This window comes from Habropoda laboriosa, unplaced genomic scaffold, assembly GCF_001263275.1.
Source record: "Habropoda laboriosa isolate 0110345459 unplaced genomic scaffold, ASM126327v1 scaffold204, whole genome shotgun sequence".
Lineage (NCBI taxonomy): Eukaryota > Metazoa > Arthropoda > Insecta > Hymenoptera > Apidae > Habropoda > Habropoda laboriosa.
In genome coordinates, this window is record NW_017100385.1 from 1,512,066 (window position 1) to 1,536,490 (window position 24,425).

Sequence of the window (24,425 nt, forward strand, 5' to 3'; positions counted from 1 at the left end):
GGTAGAGTACGAGGGAATGTGAATGGAAGAGAGAAAACGAATCGAATGAGTGAATAAGATAGCTTTATAAAACGTAAGTTATTGTAAACCAAGTCCAATTCATAGCTGTGAGGCTGAATAAATAAATATATTATAACCAAAAAAAAAAAAAGAAGAAGAAAAATAGGAGAAAGTTGTGGAATTAGAAGGTGCTTTCGTTTTTTAATCTTTAAAGGTCCGTTGGAAATATTGATCTAAATTACAAATTTCCACACGAACTTATGAATTGACCTAACCTTAAATCGTGTAACACGAATGTCCCAAAAACAAATAAAAATCTTTTCTTAAATTGAAAAATTCACTTATCGAAAATTGTACGAATTTTAAGTTAACACGAAAAAACCTACAATCCTTCAACGCTCGAGTAATCTCCTGAATGTTCAATTTGCGAATGATTAGAAATCCGACATTTCACGTACAGTTCAATTACTCAGTTTCTTTTTATTTAAAACTTCTCTTTCCAACAATTTTCCATAATTACGCGAAGCGCTTTATCCTTACGTTAATCATGTTTCACAATTGCATTACCGTTCGTATGGTGTTTCGTCTAGCTGAAGTGGTCCGTGGCTATTTGTATGTGCAGGATTCGCTGTCGCCACGCTTCCCCCGCGTCGAGTCTCACGAGACCGATGTCGTGGCTACTAAATTCTCTAATCCTGCAATCTTGGTATTAGTTCTCTCGGTTCCTACATCCGCTTCGTCTTGTACCACGGTGTCCAAATCAGACGTTATTGAATTTTCCTCGGTGGCCTTTTCTTTTGCGCTATAACAAACGATTTCACCAACTGATTCCTATTCGAGCACACCTTTAACCCTTCGACGTTTTATCCCGTGTGCGAGATTCGGGCAAAGCGGGAAATGTTTAACTGTTTAACTCAGGAGAGACTGTTGGGAAGAAAATTAAAAAGGGACAAGATATTATTATCATAACTATCACGTATGGTTATCTATCGCGTGTTTTCCCGTAACTATTAAAAAGATACCGCGTAAAATCTAAATTTTTTTTTACTGTGATTCATAATTTTATTAGACTGTAATTGTAATTTTAATTTTAACATTTTTAAAAAATTAAAAAACGCCGAAACGAAAGATTTGGCGACCGCAAGTGAAGAATATCTGTCGTCTGCAACGCACCTTACGCGCTAAAATCTGCCGCAGCGAAAGGGTTAAATTTACGACAGTGTTCTTTGACACTAGAAGTACCGACCGAGTCAAACTGACCATTCTTTTAAAAAATCGCGAATGTTCAATACTGGTAAGCATTATTGTTCCTAACTTTCCGAATTTATATTCTACAAGTATGCTTCCATTTGTATCTATATGAACCTAATTTTACAATCACCGTTTACCTACAGAAAAGTTCACCGTCGAAACGTCGGTAATGGGCCATTTTGACTCGGTTGGTAATTCTACAATAATGTTAACAACGGAGCATCTAGTACATAATGTAACGATATATTCTTTTCTGCACAGGCAATACTAATCGCCCTGGTGCTTGGCATCATCATCGTCGGGACTGTGATCGGGAACATTCTAGTCTGCGTCGCCGTCTTCTTCGTTAAGAAGCTAAAAAGACCCTGCAATTATCTATTGGTCAGCTTGGCGGTCAGCGATCTATGCGTCGCTCTTCTGGTAATGCCGATGGCGTTAATCTACGAGATCTCCGGTAATTGGTCCTTCGGTGCGAATATGTGCGTTGTTTGGGTTAGCTTCGACGTGCTCAGCTGTACAGCCAGCATACTGAATCTCTGCATGATCTCCGTAGACCGGTGAGTAGCCTTCGTGATGATTAACTTTTGGCAGAATTGAGTTTGGTGGATGATCGGGTCTTGGACGTAACTGGATTACACGTTAACTAAATTGGACGGGGGAAATTTTGGCTTATTGTAGTTGATCGAGTTAGCGAAGTGTATAATAATGTGGTTACGAAGTGTAACGGAATTATTCTCGCAAATTTTCTTGGCTATCCGCACAGAGGAGTTGGGTACACTGCTGTTCGTAAATATTAGAACACCTGTGTTACGTTCATGCAGAAAGTGTTGTGTGAATTAAGTAACATTTCTTTGAGAAAACATATATAGGGTGTTCGTGTTATTAGTTTACGTTTTTCTCGTGAGTGGTAGATTTCTGGGAGGAATAGAAGAGGACAAAGTTTCGTTACTCTTTAGAGACAATACGACGGCTTGAATAGAGTTTTTAAATTTGCAACGACTTTCGCGTAATTACGATACTACTATATTTCTTTAAATCGACAGAAATGGTAAAATTATTATAAATAGTACTCTAAAATTTATTAATCTATTATTAGAATAATGTAAATTATTGTAAATTGGAGATTTATTAAAATGTAAAATTAATAAAACTTTAGGTTTTTATATTATACGAAAATAGTTGCCGAGACGAGATCAAGGATCTACACAGACTCAATTTCGGTCAGTGTTAGGTGTGACATAATCAACGACACTCCGTTAGGATTTTATTAAAAAAAAGAAATAGATATTTAGAAGTTTTATCGTATGCACTTGTATCAGAAAATTCCAGAGCGACTAATTTTTTTCGGATCTGAATAATTTAGGTTTGCTTCACATTCGAGAAGTGTTCTAATATTTATGAACATGAGTGTACATTATGACATTGCTATTGTAGAATATTTGTCATTTCTTTTGTTTCATCAAATTTCTACGAATTTTGATATTAGCTTCGTATTTATATTTGCAATTTCTCGATAGACTGTTCACGATAGAACGAAGAACGTTCCAAGCTTCCTGGCCGATTATCTTCCCATTCACAATATAATCGTATTCTAGACTTCCAATACCGCAAAGAGAATGCACGAAACTGGGACACCAGAAGTAGTACGTTCTTCGTATGACGTTTTAGAATACAGAAGGACTCTTAATTAACGACGAAGCATCAACTTCTGTTTCTTCGAACAACACGTCGACGTCGTGTTCAGTCCCTTCTAAACTTCATTCCTTGAAGTACGATGCTTAAATATTATTCCACTCGTAATTTTACGTCCCTTTTATTTTTTCTTCCTTTTCTTCGAAACTGTAATAGTTCGAAAGAGTTTCCAATCGGGCATCTTACAATTTCTGCGTGTGTCTTAATCTGTTTCGAGTACTCCGAGATATTCCATTCACCTTCGAAGTGAACCTCGAATATTATGCAATATGTGCATACAGTGGGTCAGAGGTCGGTAACCTTTCGATTAAAAAGGACACGCCGAATGGCTGGCTTGTGATAAAGGGCACTTTACCTTAATTCTATACATGATATTAATACAAAATTCTACCGGTTCATCTGTTACGCGCGATCATCTTTTAAAACCATTTTGTAAAAATATCTGGCACAATGACGGGCACTTGGGTTGCCGACCTCTGCAGTGGGTGATCAAATTATTAGAGCCGCTGTTTTCCAGGCACGGGTCTGGAAATTATTCGGTCCTTCGGAGCAGTTGGAAATTTGGGAGGCCATCGAGCACTTTAACGTTCATTTAGAAGTTCGATGCCTTTCTTCTCGTGGCTCTCGTCCACATCTCTCTGTTATATTTTAACTTCTCGGGTTTTTGGTCTCCACTTTGGTATGTTTTTGTTAGCGACGAAGCGCTGCCCAGACTTACTACCTGCTGCGTTTATTGCTTCGAGACACGCGAGTTTCCGCGCGGCACTCAAGGGTGCGGACGACACTTGAGAGTGACCGTTGACATGGGGGCGTCCCTTTAGTTCTTTGTTTAATAATTCGCCAATCGCGTATAGTCAACCACCTCCCTTGTCGAAGTCGAAATTGTAACTAGCCAATCCGCGTGTCTCACACCCGCCGAATGTATCCTGACCGAGGAATCTTCGAACCTTTTCTGAGACCTCGAAATCAGAGTCCATTCGGCTAGCAACGAGTAACATTGAACCCTTTCAAAAAACAAACCTGCAAAATCAGCAAAGCTCGGAAGATCGCAAGATCACCGCGAGATACCGAAAATACGTTTTTCGTTTTTGTGTAGAAATAAAATCGCGATATCAAGGTTTTCGTCCAGCTACTATTGAAAAGCTACTAAAATTGGACTGCAATCGTGGTTATTGACACAAGTGTTAGAAAAAAGAACGACGTTTCGCGTTCACCAACCTGACATTTACCTCGGCGTAAAACTCGAAACCTTGAAATACTCGTAAAAAAGAAAGAACACCGAACAAGAGAGACAGTTGTCAACTTTTCATTCCCCCCGTTACCATGAAACAGACACTTGGCTCGAGCTCGGAATAATTCAACAACACACCTGTGACGCGTATTTTCTTTGCTCTTCGTGCAAAGTTGACGTATGAATTCGTGACAAGGCACGTGTCGTCTCAGAGAGAACGAGCTCTAAATGGGTAGAGGAAAGGAAAACAGCGTGTCCTGTGGACAGCGTAGAGAGACCCGGTTTTATTTAATCAGACGATGGATTTCCGTGCTTTGATAAGACCGCCGAAGACGTGCAACGAACCCTAAAATTGTCGTTTCGTTGGCCGCAGATTCTGGGCTATAACGAAGCCGCTGAAATACGGGGTGAAAAGGACAACTAGACGGATGATCACCTACATCATCCTCGTTTGGCTGACGGCGGCCTGCATCAGCCTGCTACCTTTGCTGATTATGGGAAACGAGTACACTTACTCCGAGACAGGGCCGTCACTTTGCGACGTCTGCCAGAATTTCTACTACCAGATCTGCGCCACGCTGGGGAGCTTCTACATACCCCTGATCGTCATGATCGTGGTAAGGCGAAACTTTTTAACACTAAATGTTGGCTCCCGCAATGTTCATGAAGCCTGATTATATAGCAGATAACTTTTTATTTGCAACACAGTTCTTTATGTACCGCTAATACAATGTAACTAAGTTCTTAAATGTTAAAGATGTGCTAGTCCAATGTCCTGAGGTTCAAAGTTCGTGTAATCGTTCGTACAAGAGTTCAGAGTTCTATTTCACCAATTTGTCCTTACAACAATGTCACACTCCTTTTGCCTCTCACTGTTCAGTCCTTTTATATGTTCTTGTCCGTCCATTTGGGTCCTTTGACGGGGGTGAGATTTGGGTGGGAGGCCAAGACTCCGAATCAAGTTAGGGCCTTGGTCGACGCCCGACGCCAACCGCTCACCCTTAGGGAAGGGGTGTTCTGGGTGAGGCCGCGTCACCTGAGCTTATGGGAAAAACCCAGGGTAACGGTCCCGGTCGCTCGCTCGCATGTGCCTCAGCTCGCGCCGGTTTATGATACGTCAATTGCTACTGAGATGCACGAAGAAACTCCAAATTCTCCGGTTTTTGCGAGAGGTTTGGAGCCCTCCTGATAATAAGGAATAATTAACCCTTTCGCGACTAGCGCCGGTTATATCCGGCATTCACTAAATCAGTTCACGAATAAATCTCAGAAGAAGGATAAAAATCTGGAATTCCCTGAAAAGAAATGAACGAATGTTCGTCGTTGCCGCGTGATAGTTCTGTTCAAGGGGATGACAGTATATAAGGTGTGTTGGAAAAGCAACGATGTGTCGAAGGAGGTTTGGAAGGAGGGCACAGATGATACGGTACTGGGTGTAGATGGGCGCTGTAGATGATTCGCGCTGAAAAACGAAAGACAGTAAAGCGCACACGTTAAATTAAATACATTATTGTTTAATTAGTTATTTATTTCACATTCACTGCCAACTAGTCCAAATGTGACTAACGAATTTTACAACCACTGATAAAAGCAATTGTAATTTTTCACAGTTGAACAAACTTGGAGTACAGTAAAATTAGGAAAATTGCTAAATTTTGCCATCTGATCACAGAAATATGAAACCTAATGCTCGTTTCAAGCATTCAAACACTTTCTGATTACTTTAATACGAGATAACGTGCAGCAGATAGGAGAACGACGTAACGCGGTTTTTTAAATAGAAAAACAGAAGTAGAATACTCTTATAACTGAGCCAGAGATAAGTTCAAGATGAATACATAGAATTTTCATAATTTTCACGGCGGCGTATGTTGATATGAACCAAGAGCGAGAGGGAGAGACAGGGGAGAGAAATAGAGAGAAAGAAAGACGCAGCGAAATCCAATATCCGATTGTAAAAAGGAAAAGGGAGATGAAGAAGAGCAGTACCTAATGGATTGAAAATTCCCCTCTCTCTCTCTCTCTCTCGTTTCTACCTACTTTTCATTTCTCGCTTTCAAACCCTTCGAAGAATTACAGTCACCGATCTGCTGGATTATTTTGCGAATATTAATGAATATTCAAACGTTTGATGTTGGAGAAAGAACGAGAGAAAAAGAGAGAGAGAGAGAGGATGCGCTTTTTATCGAGGAAAAAGTTTTCCATCTCTTCGCAAGTCGATCTCCATTCCGGTAATTTCGTGCCTTCGCTGCCAACGCGTAATGTATTCGCCGGAACGAATGAATTATCGATCCTCGATTTCTCTTTTTTCATTAATAGAGGCTTCCTGTTAACATCGGTTTTCCTTTCCTCGAAGGTATAATAATTTTACAACGGTCGAGCATGCGAGATCCGCGTTACCGTCAACTTTTTAATACCTCAATTAGGGGGCGAGCACCTCTGTTTGCTGATTGTTATCCCGATTGTTGCATTTCTGTGAAAAATTTTTCAGAGGCTCGCAAATCAAGTCAAGGTGTTTCTGGGAGACACTTGGTATTGTGGTTGAGAAAATAATGTCTTTGTCGACCCTTCTTTTCGTACTTCTCCCTTGCCTGGAAGAGTTCTTTGGCTTGGGGTTGGTTTTTAAAAATAGGTACAGTTTGGGAATTTTTTTTCGTAGGTCGTTATTGAATGAAAATTTTCAATTTTTCGCAGGATGTAAATGTAACTTTCAGCATTCTTCTACAATTTTTAGAAAGTGGAAATGTTACGAATGGAGGAGTTATTGTGAAGTCTCTTCTGCTGGAACATCACTTGCTTGAGAAAATTCTTTTTGATTTATAAATAGAAATGTATTACCTACAATGTGGAGTACGATTTTTTCGATATCTCAGTTATTTAATTCTCTAGAAACGTTTAAAATTGAATTTTTTTTTTTGGCCAAACGTGGTTTTTCCTCTTCAAACCTCCACCATTTCTATGATGGAGGTCTGAATTTTTGGAAAATCTTAGGGTATATTGTAGGTAATACACTGATGTCCTAGCAGAAGAGGTTTCACGATAACTCCTCCATTTTGTAACATTTTTACTTTCTAAAAATTGGAGAAAAAAGTGGAAAGTTACATTTACATTCTGTGAAAAAATTGAAAGTTTTCATTCAGTATTTACCTATGAAAAAAATTTCCAAACTGTACCAATTTTTAGATGCCTCGGGGTGGTGTATCCCCTGTCGTTGCCTAAAGTTTGCTTGCGTCTTGGGTCTTGATCACGTAGCTTAGGCACCTTGCATGACGTCTCACAACTTGGAAGAAAAATGAGAAAATTCAATTACTTCTTCACTGCACATTTTCATTCTCACAATCCTCAGTCGCTAATTTTCTTTTACTATTCGTCACAGTGTGCTGACAACGTGAAAACCGTTCCCTCTGGAGCTATTCGCTAGCTATACCATTAGAGCACGATAAATTCTCCCGAACCATATCGACGAGCCTTTGATTTGTTTTATGTCGCAGCGCAACCGGTTGCGTTTGATATACCGCCTGGGGCGAACGAACAGAAACATCATATTGTTGGTAATGTGTGCCTGCTGCTCAAACACGTTTAGCTGGAAAGCTGTCAGAACTTACAGACAGTTCCCTGGTGATAGTATTTTGTCAGTACTATGCTTCGAAGCGGGAAAAAATAAGGGAGAATGAGTAGCTGACGCAGTAATAGTGGATTATTCCACTAATAGAATAGTTTGTGGATTAGAAGTTGGAAGGATTAGTTGTTAATGGAAATGGACTTTCTCAATGGAAATTGTCTGGCTGTAGAAAGTGGGTTAGGTGACTGGTGAACTGAGCAGTTAGACGGGTGAATTTATAAATGAAAATGATAAGGTGTGTGTGCATCAGGAAATATTTTTTAACACCTACAAGTACTTACTTCAACCCTAATGCGGCCTTTGGGTCTTTTTTGACCCATCATCTTCTTATTTTTTTAGTAACTTCTGCTATTATCAAGTTTACGTTCCTGTTGGCTCCCACAATGTTCATGAAGCCTGATTATATAGCAGATAACTTTTTATTTGCAACACAGTTCTTTATGTACCGCTAATACAATGTAACTAAGTTCTTAAATGTTAAAGATGTGCTAGTCCAATGTCCTGAGGTTCAAAGTTCGTGTAATCGTTCGTACAAGAGTTCAGAGTTCTATTTCACCAATTTGTCCTTACAACAATGTCACACTCCTTTTGCCTCTCACTGTTCAGTCCTTTTATATGTTCTTGTCCGTCCATTTGGGTCCTTTGACGGGGGTGAGATTTGGGTGGGAGGCCAAGACTCCGAATCAAGTTAGGGCCTTGGTCGACGCCCGACGCCAACCGCTCACCCTTAGGGAAGGGGTGTTCTGGGTGAGGCCGCGTCACCTGAGCTTATGGGAAAAACCCAGGGTAACGGTCCCGCTCGCTCGCATGTGCCTCGGCTCGCGCGGGTTTATGATACGGCAATTGCTATTGAGATGCACGAAGGAACTCGAAATTCTCCGCTTTTATGAGAGGTTTGGAGCCCTCCTGGCAATAAGGAATAACTAGCCAACGAAACATTAAACGCGTATTAAAACCTTAACCTCAGAAATAGCAGAGTCGCGTCCTTATCGTAAACCTGGTCTAAACTTAAGTATCCTTAACACTAAACCTAACGACATTTTATGTGTACCTGTTGTTACCGTAAGCGGTCAAATGACCGCATATGAAGTAATCATATTTTTCCGAAAGGAACACAGAAAATAGTCTTCAGTTAATAATAAAAGAAAATTACATATTTACATTTTTATTTTTAACAAGAACGGGAAGAAACAGGTGCATGGTTTTGAATCAAATTTTAAAACCGGGCGTGGTACGTTTAGTGTTAACATTATGGTAATTCTGTTGGAAGAATAGAATGTATAATAATGAATTCTTTCGAATATTGCGATAATTCATTTATCATCTTTTCACTTTTGTTAGATTGTTCATTTATTTCCAGCCTGGTGGCTATGAAAAGGACTTGGTTTGCGATACATTATTTCCCTTATCTGTTCACGCTTTGTTTTGTCTTGTCACTCACGTATAGTCATTCTTTGGATTTCCTAACTATTTATGTAGATTCTTATTAATAATTTTATCTAACCTATTCTACTCTCCTACTCTCCTATTCTTTTCACTTCTTTTTCCTTTCTATTGCACTTTTTCTCTTTGGTTTCATTGTCCTATTCATCTTTGTTATACTACTGTCATTATTTTACTATTCTTACTATTTTATATCTTTCGTTTTGCCGATCATTTTGTTATTAGTACTACTGTCCTTTTTTATTATTTTTTTTATATTATTATCAATGTTATTATTTCATTATTCTTACTATTTCGTATTTTTCGTTTTATCGCTTACCATTTTTATCAATCATTTTTCTATTAAAAAATTGCTCCTTTATAATTTTTTTATATTATTATTACTATTGGATACTATTATTTTATTATCCTTACTGTTTCGTATCTTTCGTTTTATCGATCATTCTGTTATCAGTACTACTTTATTTCTTCTCTTTTTTCACTTTGACCATTGTCATCTCCAACGTTATCATTATTATTTCTTGTATCGAACTTATTGTTGGAATCAGATTTCACGTTGTTTCTATTTTCCTTATGCCAGTTTCTTTTCTAATTTATCGGTTTTCTCTTACTTCACTGTTTCTTCTTGTTCCTTTTACTTTCCTCAGTTTATTGCATTCAGTTCACTTCTTTCTCTCTCGAATCGTGTCTTCTATTATTTGTAATATACATTGTACCACTACAACGATTTCTATACACGCGTAATTCGACAGATAAATAATTGCAAGCTTGCAGCAGTTGATAAAAATCGATACAAGTATATTATGAAAATTTTCAAGGTGCTTATAGCGTGGGTGGAAAGAAAGTTAATACTTTCTTACATTCGAAAGCAGTTTCGAAAATTCTCACCGAAGAACTTCAATTTCCCCTCGAGGAAATTACACTTTTCCGTCGAACGCGACGAAAGAAACGTGCTTCCCTTCATTGTCTGTTTTAAAATGCTAATACGCGAACGCGACCGAGTGTAATTAGTAGAATTCTTTGCACCGTTCGACGAGCATTATACAGAAGCAAAGCGTGCCGCGAAATTCGAGACCGTCGTTGCTTTTAAAATCGTTTCTTAATTACAAGTTTCCGGATGGTTCCAGCTGAGATCCCGAGAGCCGGTTCTTAAATTCAAATTTAAAAGTGTGCTCCAATCTTAAGCTCGTGAGACTTCGTTCTAATTTCAATTATTTCTCGCGAGAATCCCCGAAGCTTTGGAATATTGGGAGAATAATTTTCAAAAAATTTCACCCGTGTAATTTTATCCTTTGTTCGTTTTAAACTGTTCTTATTTCAAAGTAAAATTCAAGGGAAAACGCGATTCTTTGCGATTTCTTTTTTTAGTCAAATTTGATCGAGGCTGGGTATTTGTATATATTTCAAGGAAACGTATTTTTGGGTTTTTGTTTATTGTGATACGTGAATTTCTTTGAGTTCCCTTAACGCCTGATATCGGACACTAGTTATATCTGCAATAATTGAAACGCTACCGAGCCGTTATTCTGCGTATCTCCTAGAGGAGACAAAAGGAATGAAAATAAGTTTGCTACGCGTTTCAGTCGCGTGTGCACAGGTAGAGAGATTTATTTAAGGAAATCGTTAAGCGTCCGGCGCCAGGGGAACTCCCCGTACTGAGTGCAAATGGTATAAACAATGTCCTTTTCTTTTTAATGACAATTTTGGTAAATTGTAAATCTTCAAAAAAATAATATATCCTCACACGATTCTGTACACTTTAGTTTCATTATTTCAAATTTAAAAAATCATTAGTTTTTGAATGAAAAAAATCTATATACCTACCGATAAAAAATATATATACCATTATATGGTATATGGTAGCATTCAAAAATTTTTTCATTCAAAACCTAGTGATTATTATAAATTTGAAATAAGAAAACTAAAGCCTGCAGAATCGTGTAAAAATACATTATTTTTTCGAAGAAACGCAATTTACCAAAATCGTCGGTAAAAAAGAAAATACACCAATCTAGTGAAACAACGCGTGTCGCGGATTTTTCTTCCAGAAAATGTAATATAAAAAAATAACAAAATCGATTCTTTCCCAAGTTCTACTGGAAGTGAGTAATTATTTCCGTGGATCGAGGTGGCGTGACAAATTGTTAAGCTTTATTGAATTAATTGAGATGCCGATGGTGTATAGTGATTAGAGGGTCATTGGGATTTAATGATATATCGGCTGACAACGAAGTTAGTTATCTTGATCTAATGAACCCCTGATTAATGTGTTAGAAAGTGCATCAGGTTGCTAAGTGGATCGTCGTACGGCAGCGCATCGGGAGTGATGATTATAATTTCTAACTCGGGCTAACTGGAAATTGAGCGGACCGCTCGTAAATCAAACCTAACACGTGGAACTGTTAAAACTTTGATAAACTGTACTACTCCCTTCACCTATGGACGATCTTCTCTACGTATTAAACGAGAAAGAAAATTTCTTTTTTCTAATTATTCATTGTACTTCGAGTTCGAAGAAAAATTGTTCTCTCGTATCTCGTTGATAAATTTGAAATTTGTTTTTCAAATGATTTCTCGTATTTCGTTGATAAATTTGGAAATTTAATTAATAAAAGTTCATCGTTGAGAAGGTGAATTTTCGTAGGACGAAATTTCGCGTTGCGTGAAAATGAATTTAATTGGACGGATGGACGTTGAATCGATATTCATTTTTTCCCCCCTCGTCGATTTGACAATTTCGCAACAATCGTGCCGAAAGATGTTTCATTTTTGTCGATTTTTATTAGGGAAGATTTTAATTTTCCAATAATTTTCTTTTTTAATGAATTTTCCAATGTATAAACCAGCATCACTTCTCACCTGCGAAGTGTTCCTTTTATTTTCGACTGGTTGATTTCGAGGAACATTTTCGACAGCTTAAAGAACGCTCTAAAGAGCTTTTATAAATTCTCGCCGAGATCTAGTTTGCTCGTATTCGTATCAGAATATAAAACTGTCTTCTCGCGAACGGAGAGAAATTTAGATAAAATATATTTTTCCTCATTTTGTTGTTGCATTATTTCACTCGCAATTATTTGACTGTATTACTTTAATACCTTTTAATTCCCACTTTTAAATTCTCTTATTATCTACTCTAGAGAGAGCGCGAGTTGTTCTAAGTAGATTTATTAATTCACCAGTGAAAGATACAAGGGAATATCCCGAAGTAACAGTCACCGATATTGATGGAGAACTTGATGGTACATAGTAGTTCTCAGAAAAATATGAACTCTTTAACGTTCATGCCAATGTCACACTTGCACAATTAATCGTCCAATAAGTGCAATTTTTTAAAATCATTTTCTCTAATTTTCCATATTGCGTTATTCTTTCTATTATGGCAAAAAAAAAGTAAATTTCAGTGTTGTAAATAACGGGAGACTTATTTCTACGCGCCTAAGAATTAATTAAAAAAATAAATAAAATTGATCTTATTTGGCATATCAAGTTGAGAAAAATGTGAGCGTTAAAGAGGGTTAAAGAGTTAATACTACGTACAATGGCACGTTATATTAATTATTGGCAATTACAAAAAATTACACACAATGAAAAACAAATTTCCATCGAGACAGGTGAAACCTTCACCGATAAATTTCCCATAAAACCGATACTTTTTGTACATACATAGTTTCGATCATGGCAACACACACAGGCACGTCGTCGATAGGATCGAAAAGTACAGAATTTCTGTCGTCAGAGTCGTCGATTTTTCGTTGGTCGAGCGGGAGAATTGACTTTCGACCTAGCATCGTCGAAATTGATTGGACGTTCTCACGCGTGGCAAACAAAACCGTGGAAATAATTGGCGGGAACACGAGTCTAACGAGTGACAGAAAATAAACGATTCAGCGTGTACACCTACGCGGTTGCTGTGTGTTAGCCAGTTTGGTTAACGCGAATTGACATAATAACAGTTAAATAATTGCCAGACTGGAGGAGAAGAGTCAACCGGTTACCGCGCGACAGTTTTATTGCAGCTTTAATTAACGCAATGAAACGTCGACGTTCGCGATGGACGAAGGGACGATCCAGAGTTTTATGCGAAGAAGAAAAGGTTGAAGTTTTCTGTTCGGTTGAACGAGAACTCGAGATAATTGGTAGAATTCAGATTCTTAATAACAATGATATGTTCACCCCAATCGAATTGACATGGTGTTTACACTGTGTACGCTTTGAGTGTCCTTATGATAAACAACCAAAAAATTATAAGAACAATGAAATCACAGTGTTTCAGAAAAAACATATTCGAAGGTTAGTTAGAACTAGTGAAGTAGATATGTATTTAAAAGAAGTTGTACGAAAGAACATCGTGAAAAAGTCACTCCAATAGGACACGAACCTGCGACAAGAAAGAACAGTCCTTATACTTCAGAAGATACACGGTGGTAACAACTTGAACGTTAAATAACTCGTAAACTATTAACCGTCTGCACCGAAAACTGGGTATCGGTAGCTTCAGTTTTTCAAACTCTGTCATTGTGCCGAAGCTCGTTAAAATCTGAGAGTTACACCTTGGGACCTTTCCTCGTTAGGGTCCAGTAGTAACACGAATAATAGCACGAATAGTAACGCGAGTAAAGAGCCCAAGTGATAACTCGTCCAAATAGCAACACATGTCACGTCAGAATAGTAAACATTAAAATCACGAAGAACACGGTCTTACAATAAGACAAAAAAAAAAAAAACACACTGTTGTAGTATCGGGGCCTCCATACGCACAAATAGGAAACCGACAAGAGAGATTAGAGAGGGGGTAGTTGGCGTAGCGCGCAAAGCCTCGGCTTACCACGCCGAAGGTCCCGAGTTCGATTCCCGTTGGGTTGCCCGAAATTTTTTCATCGTTTTCTACATTAGTTAACTCTCTCGTGCATTAATTCTCAACGCTTCCCGTGCACTACCAAAGTTCCCGTATCCTGAGTAAATTCCTTGAGTGGTTTGTTGTCTTACAAAGATGCGACTAACCGTATATGTGATCCGTAACAATACCAACACGTCGTAGCACACGAGACTTTAGAGCCTAGTAATACCGCGTGGAATAACACGAATAGTAACGCGAGTTACAGTCCAGTAATAACACGTCAAACAGAAAAACATTAAAATCACGAAAAACGTGGTCTTACAATAACGACAAAAAAAATCGAGCGCAAGCGTGATTTACGACCCCGCAAAAGTTCCAATAAAATTGTTGTATCTTGAACGCGACACTGATTCAATTCACAATTCATCATGCACCCGTGGTGTGCTTATTTCCAGGTGTACTACAAGATACTCTGCGCGGCGCGCAAAATAGTCCTGGAGGAGAGGAGGGCGCAAAGCCATTTAGAGGCGCACTGCTACCTCGACATAGAACCGACGGTGCAGCCGCATCAGCCGGTCGTCGCGAACCGTCAATTAAATTCTGACGTGCAAACCAGCCATGGAAGTCCGCCTGTGATGCAGCACCGAAGTTCGAGCGCCTCGACGACGGTGAGTAAACCAGAATTGATTCCACCTGGTAGAGCTCACACCGGATCCCCCGCTCCTCAACGTTCACCTACGCCTAACTCAGCCTGCAAGGCCTGACATTAGTCATTTCCCTGGGCAATTCGACGTCGAATCGTCGATGACGAATTACACTCCGGCTAAGTACGCCCCGGACGCTTACGCACGAATCGTTCCATTCGCGATGTGGGACAGACACACGAGCTTTCATTCGATCGGAAAACGCTTTCGCGACGACGAATTTGGATAATCGCGCGACGCTGCTTCTGCTCTGTTTGCTTGGAATTAGTGCCACGTTTTGCTTGTTGCAACATCGGTTGTTGATCGTTCGAATTTTTCCAGGGTGAATTCGCTTTTGGCGAAGTGATCGAACGAAGTTATTGGGATATGTTTTTATTTCGTCGAAAGCAGGAACGAAATATTGCTAATTGATACTATTTTTCGTGTTTTCATTGTTGCAGTCTATGAAATTGTGTTTAACTGTGGAAAGAAAGGTTTTGTAACTGCAAGGTACACGTGACGTCGTTTTATATACAGGGTGGGCCACGTGAAGGAGTTTCTTCAAATTTGAACGATTTTTCGTAATTTCACGGTTGTAAAGTATAGTCTGAAGTGTGTATACAGGGTGGGTCACACCTAAAACGGACCACCTAATTATCTTCTTTACCTACGGTGGTACAAGAAGATTTTTACACGCAATTTGAATGGCTGAAAATCGTTTTTATGAAAGAAATGACAAAAAGTAGAAGAAAATTTCACATTTGATTGAAATTTCTAGAGTTCAAGGTCCTACTTAAGACCATAGTAATAGCAGAAGAAAAATCTTCTGCCTAACCTCTGACGTGACAAAAGTAGCCGTTATGATACTTCACTTTAATAACATTATAAGAAAGAAAACCCACTTTTATGATTTTCAATTAAGTTTAAAAATTTGAATTTCGGCCAGTTTTATTTAAATAAAATACTTCGCTGTCTGAGAATTGCGATATTTTTGCGATATAAAATTACTCACCGAATCGAGATACTTTTACGGTACAAAATTACTCGATCAATCGAGATGTTTTTTTTTTTGGTCTAAATTTTATTAATCCTCCGGGTACCGTGACTGCGGCACTTCATTAGCGTCGAAGTACGCTTCGCAGCGAGAATTACTCGGTCGCGGGGAGGCACGCGAGCACAATAACCGGCGAAAACGGTTGTAATTTCGTTTGGAATATCGCGCGTGTCGGGAAACAAAAGGTCGGATTTCCAGCGATCTGCCGGCGATTTAATGAGGCGACGATTTCACGATCGTGCGCCGCAAATTAGCAGGGCAAACCTTTCGCGGCGCGAGTCTCCGCGCCCCGCGCCGGTTAGCAAAACACGTCGGATAAACCGGTCGTGTTTTGCCTCGAAATTGTTTAACGAACGCGATTTCGCAGCTGTCGAATTAGTACGAACCGCGAAATCGCCAGTGGAAATCAGATTTCCGCTGATGGATACACCAGGCATGCGAGAAACATCGCGCAATTGTTTGTTCGCGCACGAAAATTTCATCTGCTCGGTCAGTTTAGAGCGCGTCTGTCGTCGATTATGGTTCGCAGCTGTTGCAGTCGCGTTTGAAATTTATTCTGTGAAGAAATACCGCGGGAAAAGACGTGTTAGATTGGAAAACTAAATTCGCGACCTTCTGTTTTGCGCGTTCGATGGTGGATTAGGGGTGTTATTCAATGGAAGCTGAGCTGGGTGTGTTGAATGTGTGGGATCAATTCGTCAGGGAAAAAAGTATACACCGGCGCATAGCCAGCTCGAGCCTCGGCGCGCTACCTTCAACTGTCTTTTTGTCCCGGGGCCCGCGTGCGCTTTTCGCTCACACTTCACACACGCCGCACCTGTACGCGGCACACACGCCGCACCTGTACGCGCCACACACGTGTCGGATCAGTCACCACAAATGGATATTCCGTGAACTCGCTTATCGTTCAGGCGCTTTTTATATGCGCGCCGTCGATTAACATTAATTAATAATCGACCGATGGCGCATTTTCTTTTGTTTCTCGTGTCGCGCGAGTCGCAATTGCCGATCACGCTGAGAACGTCTCTTCCATCGTGACGTGTGAGACGGAAAGTGCGTTTCACTATGTCTAATATTATTTATTATCGCACTTTAGTTAGAAGTTAATAAATAAACACGAGGAACTCTACTCATCCCAACAAAATTCGTTTTGTCAACTCTCAGGGAAAGGGGTTATTCTGCAGTCTTTATTTCAAGTCTTTGTTATTGATTTTACGCAGCCAAAAGATGAACGAAGGTATATGCAAAGCGGCAATATTGCAACTTTCCCTGTCGCCTAGAAAAACGTCACGAAGTCGGCTGGAAAATCAGCTGTCTAAATAAATTCTTCCTTAAAAGCGTTTTGCTAGGTTATTGGATTTTTCGACGCTACTTAGAATTCTTAAGAATTTCTGGTTTTCCCCGAGAGTTTGTTAGGAGTTCCTCAAGTACGTTACATTTAGGATTGATTTTGCAACAGAAAGATTTCAAGTGTGCAGAAAGAAGTTTGTGGTATTTTAGAGGTTTTAAATATTCCTTCTTCAATTATAACTTTCTTCTCCCTTTCTGTTCCCTTCTTCAAAGACTTTGTAACAGCTTCTGCACTTGTGATTCCGTAGTTTCAGTCAGATTTGTGTGGTTGAATCCTTGAAATTTGTTTTCCGTGCTTTTTTCACGAAGGTTTGATAAGCTGTTGACTTTTCATCGTGGAATTATCGTTTACTTAAGAAAAGAAGACGAATTCGAGGGAAACGGAAATTTCAAAATTTTCTAGAATTGCAAAATATTGTAAAATCATTACAAAGCTATCTTTTCATTCATTTTCATATGCCAAAATACCTAATTGTTAAATCTACCGTTAATACTTTACATATTCGTCGCAAAAATTCAAATACAAAGGCGTAACAACACAAGTATTGTAATAAGCGTTTAAACTTGCACGTATCTTTGCACATTAATTTCCAGTGCAATTCATGCGTGAAGTTGCCCCGAAACAAGCCGCTAATTAGTCTTGTCTCCTTCGTTCCACTGTTCCAAAACAGTTTCCGTCTTTACATGTAAATCTTCATCGTTATAACGTGTGTAGAAACTACACTAAAGTTGCCGGCGATTTACCGGCACCCCAGTGTTTTACGAGGGCCATTGCCTGGACACTTTTATAACTTATTACTCTCGTACGTGCAGTAAACTAATTCGAGCAATTATCAGAGTTTAGCTTTGCAGAATTCCAGGAAAACTTCCTTACTTAACTCCTGTCCAGTCACGCGTTAATATTTTTAATCGGTGCTAAAGAGCGTAATTGTTAGGAGTTTCCTGTAGCCTGCTTCGTGGCGTCGCGTTGAGTGGTCACACTGTTGTCGTGTTCAATTAGGCAACAGCCATTCACTACGTTGCCTGCAAGGTTTGTCTTTAGGACCAGATATGCCGTAAATCCTGGAGTCTCCGAAGGGAAGGTGGCTCTGAATTTTTAGGCTTCGTTGGTGGACCACTTTAAGGTGACAAAATATAGGCCTCGTGGAGATTCCACGGGATTTTCAGGCATCCATCCACAGAACATTTTCTCCAGTCTTCAAGATAGCGCGCCGAGGGTGAAATGAGAGGTCTCAACACAAGGGAAAACTAATTGGTGTTTTAAGAATTAGAGAATCATTGTCACGTTGGTCACCTGTGACAGAAGATTGTTTCGTCGATGGGTCCATAGCGGTCATCGGTGACCGGAGTATAATTATAAAATAAAATGAATATTACACAGCTAACTAGACGTTATTTTCAATTAAAAATAATGATAATAATAATACAGCATGATAAGAGTAATTGTAGTATCGGGGCCTCCATACTCAAATAGGAAATCGACAAAGGAGAATAGAGAGGGGATAGTTGGCGTAGTGCGCAAAGCGTCCGCTTGCCACGCCGAAGGTCCCGGGTTCGATTCCCGTTGGGTCCCTCGAAATTTTTTCATCGTTTTCTACATAATATAATATTGTACCAATGGTCGTTTCATTATTCGTCAATAATGACAATACACATGTCCTATTTCTACGATTGTGTTGAAAAAAGTGGGCTTGTGGGGATATGACCCAATCATGACCTGATCACCTAGACCAGAATCTCACTTTGCCGTATACAGAGTGTAGATAAATCGTCAATAGCACTTGTGTTTCACCCAGAAACTGGTACTTCGATTAGTCAGCACGTCACGTGCTAAGTTTACCAATAGTCCTTTTCTGAAGTTTGCACAATGCGTTTCTGAAGAACAGTCTTTCTAGAATCTATACAAATCAAACGAATAACGATACGTTTCGGTGTATTCAATTACTTATCCTCGGGTTAGAATTGAATTTATGCGGTGCAGACATAATAGGATGAGTTTCATGAAGCTGATACCGAAGTGTGGGACGTTTAAAATTCAACGAACGCTGAGTAACATATATTGTATACGAACTTTCTTGCACACGTTTCACGCATAGAACTCTACGGTGTATTATAGATAAAGGATAATCGTTTCAACGTGGGATTATGTTCACTGAACGAGTAGAACGCCAGTGAAACTTTGTGCAAAGTAGATCTGTGACATATATAGCTTTTAATTCAAGTGTTCGTGAAGCTGTGGTATTATGAAATAAAAGTTTTCAGTGTATACTTTTAAAATAATTTTTATAATTTCTCAAATCGTTTTTAGCTTATTACTAAGTTTATTAAAATAATGTGAAAAGTAGACTTGTGTACAATTACTTTCAGAACGTAATTGGCTTAATAGCATCATTTATAATAAATAATCTTCACTTTTGTGTAAATATATTACAAACGTGTAAAATTTAGGTATCTTACTTTAATATTATAAATGTAGACTGATTAATTCTGTTTTAAGTAGTGTGTAGTAATATATTTAGCCAATGTCTGACATATAACGTGACATTCTACTTATTTCTCCTTCACGTCATTAAACTACCATAGATAAATGTATTAAATGGATATTTTATTCACATTTATTACTCACATAGATTGAAATCTCCTTTAAGAGATATTATCAAATTGTTTCATCAACAGTTTACCATAATTTGAAGTGAGAAATTGAAAAAAGTTGGAGAATCTAGTTAATTCAGAAAATCTTGGAGTAGTAACGGTTCTAATGATTGAATTATTTAATTTTATGGTTCCGTTTTCGATTCTAATGCAGAGATCTCTTCGTTGTATCTGATTTTCGATTACCTTTTCGAGAACCTTCGTCCTCCCATTGAATGGTTGGCTGGCAACGATAAGAATCGGAAGTAAAATACAATTTCACGGTTCGTAATGGAATCTTCATTGTTATTGCTAGGCACGTGGTGCTAGCGTTGCTAACGTCGAAGATCTGAACGCCGATTTCTTGCAAAATCATTGCTACAATCGCTTTTCGCGTAAAGGGAAACGAAATATCGGGAGGTGATAAAGAAAAGTCCAACGTGTTGTATGCAATATCTGGACGTCTTCAAATCTGAATATCTGTAAAAATTGTTAGCCGCAAAATTACAACTTTTGGGGAATTATTTATCCTGAATTTTTTCTAACTTCTCAGAATTCAAAATTTAATAATTTTCCCATTTTTGAAGTTTCATTATTTCTGGGCAAAGTACACGTTTGTTTCAATTGTCAAAAATCTATCAAATTCCTGTGTTTTATATTCTAAAAAGTCTGTATTTTATAACTGTTTTAATTCCACACATCTTTTTCTGATATCTTCATCTTCAAATCTGAATATTTATAAAAATTGTCAGCCAAGGAATTACAATTTTTGGGGAATTATTTATCCTGAATTTTCTGACTTTTCAGAATATTTTCGCAATTTTATTATTTCTGGAAAAATACACGTTTGTTTCAATTGTCAAAAATCTATCAAACTCCTGCGTCTTGTATTCTAAAAATTCTGTATTCTATAGCTGTTACAATTTATCTTTCAGTTCATCAAAAAAAAATTTTCTTGTTTCACATTGTCAATATGCATACTGCTTAACTTAACCGAACATCAATAACGAATTTTCAAGTATTACCACTTTCCTTACTACGCGCGATAATTTGATTAAAAAAAAAAACACGAGACCTTTGTCGGCCTTGTCCAAGTCGAAATTAGCAAACGAGAATGGAGAGAAAGCAAGGGTCGGACAAAAAAGTCGCCGTGGCCTCGTTACCGTTGAATTCTTCGTTTGCCGATGGAACACGCCATAAATTCACTTTTCCCAGGCTCCCAGAAAAATGCAGAAAATTCACACGGAGATGTCGGAGCAGCTGTGACACTGTCGCAGGCTTTTACGGGAAAAATTGTTTGTAAAAAGGAAAAAAGGATCTCTTCGTTTCGGCTTGGCTGCAAGTTCTCGCGTCGAAAACAATTCGAATTTTTTTAATTACGAGAAGGATTATTTCTGCTCTGACTCGCGCGATAATGAATTCGTTTCTTTGAAATTTATCCATTTGTGACACGTATACATATATAGTACTTATGAACAACTGTTTAGTATTCGATAATTGTTCACGAAAAACAATTAGAAATAGGTTTAATCGTTTAAAAAAATTATCGAATATTTAAATATTTGTTTGCTTTCCGGTGACTATTGCAACTGTATGAATATTGAATTTTATTTCATGAATATTGGTACTTGTGAATATTTACTGTGAAGCAATGGCATATTTGCAGCCAAGGGCTGTTACAATATTCAATATTAATTTACGTGCAAATTAGTATCAAATGGGATATGTGTAATGTAAAATGTTCGTTGTTCCTTTGTATTTTAGGAAATTGTCAAGCAATTTTACTAGCTTTTGCCAGCATTTTTTATGACAGTTTGTTTCTGTACTCTAATTGATAAAATTTTTACTTGCCCTTTTTAACCTTTGCCTTATAACAACGAGTCAGACTTGTGGCATAAATTTTGGTCAAGCTGTGACAGAAACGGTTACATCAGTAACAAAAATTAATTTGAATTTTAACTCTAACTCTAATTTGTAAGACTGAAGATTACCAAGTAGCATATATAATGTATTAGCGTATTTAGTATAAATAGCATATAATATATTAGTTTTTCTTATCTGACACGACAGTAATATTAAAACAATAAATAGCTGACGTTTATATGCATAGAGAACAGAAAAAATCATAAATGAAGGGGTTAATATTGCCAGTGTCTGACTTATCGTTTACTTGTTCTACTGATGTGAACTTAACACAAGTCTACAGATCATGTATAATACAACTAGTGTTCCCAATCTATTTGATAAATCGAAAGATATCCTTTTCTATTCACAGAAGATCCTACTGTACCAAATAATGCGTCAGCAATTACCAAATTTAATTTAAACAAAATCTGATTCCACGTAGAAAAGAATTTTCGCATCTTCAAAATTCCAAAAATTGATCCTGTTAAATCTAAAATACAAATTCACGTTATTCACTCGAAAAGACACTAAACACAGTTAACCTCGAGTGTTCAATTTCAATCTCCTCGATTTTAAACACATTTTACGATTCGTTCTTAATTTTATCCAAAGATAAAAGAAACTATAGGTTGCAATAAAAACACACAAAATTACTCTCGCAAGATAAAGTCCCTCTTTTACGTGCAACAAACGAATCTTCAGCTGTTTAACGAAAATTCAAAGCTTAAAAGAGAGAGAACGATGTCATTCAGATTCGAACGCGAATCGAAATCCTCCGGTTGTTCCATCTCTTCCGCAAGCTGCCCTATAATTCTGTTCCTCGTAAGAGTTCCGTCGCCAGGTTTAGTAGTGAACGGTTTCGAGATCTCTCTCTCCCTCTTTTTCTCTAAAAAGTGGCCCCGAGGTACCACTTGAAACACAGTGTCCGCGGTAAATTCGCAGAATCGAGTCGCAATCTCGAAGGTCTTAACGCTGAGCAATGGATAAGGGCGAAAAAAGACACAGTAAGAAACGAAGGTGGAATGATAAGAAGTAAGCAAGAGAAACGAGACTTTCGAAATCTTTGATTCCAACTCTTGGCGTCGATAAAATCGATGCAGGTTATTCGTACCTGTCTTTTTCTCCTTTTCTCTCTCTCTCTCTCTCTCTCTCTCTAAAGCAATCAGCTTTTGGAAAACGCAATAAAATCTCAATTTACAAGGTGATTCGACGGTTCTGTTTGCTCCTTGCAAGAAATCTTCGAATTAATGAAACGTCGTCTTAAATCCTCCCCTTTCGCATCTTACCGCCGTCTGATTTATCACGCACCGCTTCTACTTACCTGTTCTATCTAGCACGAAGCGTTGATCTTACTACTTGTTTCTTTCTTCTGCTTTACTTCTTTGGAATTTATGCGGGTAAATGATTGGACGACGTGGTTAGGTAACCAAAAATAAGTATACTTAACTCGACAAATACTTGTAAATTACAAATGCGAAAATCTGATTGATCAGTATAACGAGAAATGTCAACTATCATGCTCGAACGTTTCAGGCAACTTATACTGTCCCTTTTTCGGGGTTCGTTTCAAATCCTACTCAACCGAGCTGGAAAAGGTCCTAGAAAGTAGGAGCCCTGCCATAACAATTCTCTTGCCCTTGAGGACGAAGAATCCAGAGAAGTCTGTGAAACATTTCTTGAATCTTCGCCTCAAAGGTCGAGATTTGCCGGGCCTGCGTAAGTAGGCCTCCCGTGGCGGTCGCAATACTTGGCTTTTTGGAACAGACATTAATGTTACGTTAGTCTGGGAGAATTTTTGTGACATTTTGGGAAGGTAGAATTCTTATTCTTTTGTTTGCACCGTTTCCAAGCCTCGAACCACTGATATCTCTCGTCGATGGATCTGAGGATAAAGGGAATTTAAAGATTATTAAGGTGAGATGAATTTCAGTCTTTTTAATTTGATGCGTTGTTTTTACAATTGTAAAAACTGTTAAACTATAACAGTTACAATTTTTATCTACCAACAAATAACCGTTATTTGAACAATTTAATGAAATGGCAATCTCCTTATTCTATCACACAATTTTGCAAGCTACGAATCTCCAAATGCTCAATTTACAAATACTGCAAGTTACTTAATTGCAATATTATACTTCTTCTCTGTCGTTAATTGTACTATTTCACGAACAAGTCTTCAAAATAATCCACTGTGAAGTTACATATTCCGACCGCTTCCGGCATAACAGAGAATCACGGACAGTAATTTGCTTGGAAATAGGAAAAAAAAATGCGGACTCTGCATGTATTCGGTTAGTATTTCAAGGACGGCTATAAATGTGTCACTGTGGAGTCCAGATATATCGTGCACGCTACACGTAATACATTACCATACATCAAAGATCCGGTCGAATAAAGCTACTTGGATTTCCGCCAACATGTCTCAACAGATGCGTGAGAAGAGCCTCATGCATCTTTCATCGGGGCCTGAGCTCTGCCGATGTCCGGCGTGCAACTATAGATTTCGCTGCCGATTCTTCAACATTTTCGAAAGCAAGCGTTTACACGAATTATTGGTCGACAGCCAACACCAGAGCTTATCGTCACATCTTCTCTTGTTCGTGCTTCTGTCAGGCGAACGTCTAACGTCTTAGACAAATTTCTGTGTGACACAATTGTCTGGTTCGATGTTTCAAAAGTGGGCAGACGTTGATTGGTAACGATGGTCAGTCTGGCAGTTATGGTTA

At 38.4% G+C, this 24,425-nt stretch overlaps 1 protein-coding gene across 1 annotated transcript in view; it reads left to right on the plus strand.

Moving 5' to 3' along the window:
* The window catches only part of LOC108575047 (5-hydroxytryptamine receptor 1), a 173,531-nt gene that overhangs the window by 8,456 nt on the left and 140,650 nt on the right, over positions 1-24,425 (plus strand). Inside the window, exons 2-4 of the mRNA XM_017937751.1 lie at positions 1,513-1,808; positions 4,548-4,791; positions 14,532-14,744. Coding sequence (XP_017793240.1) covers positions 1,513-1,808; positions 4,548-4,791; positions 14,532-14,744 — 753 coding nt within the window. The remainder of the gene's footprint in view (positions 1-1,512; positions 1,809-4,547; positions 4,792-14,531; positions 14,745-24,425) is intronic.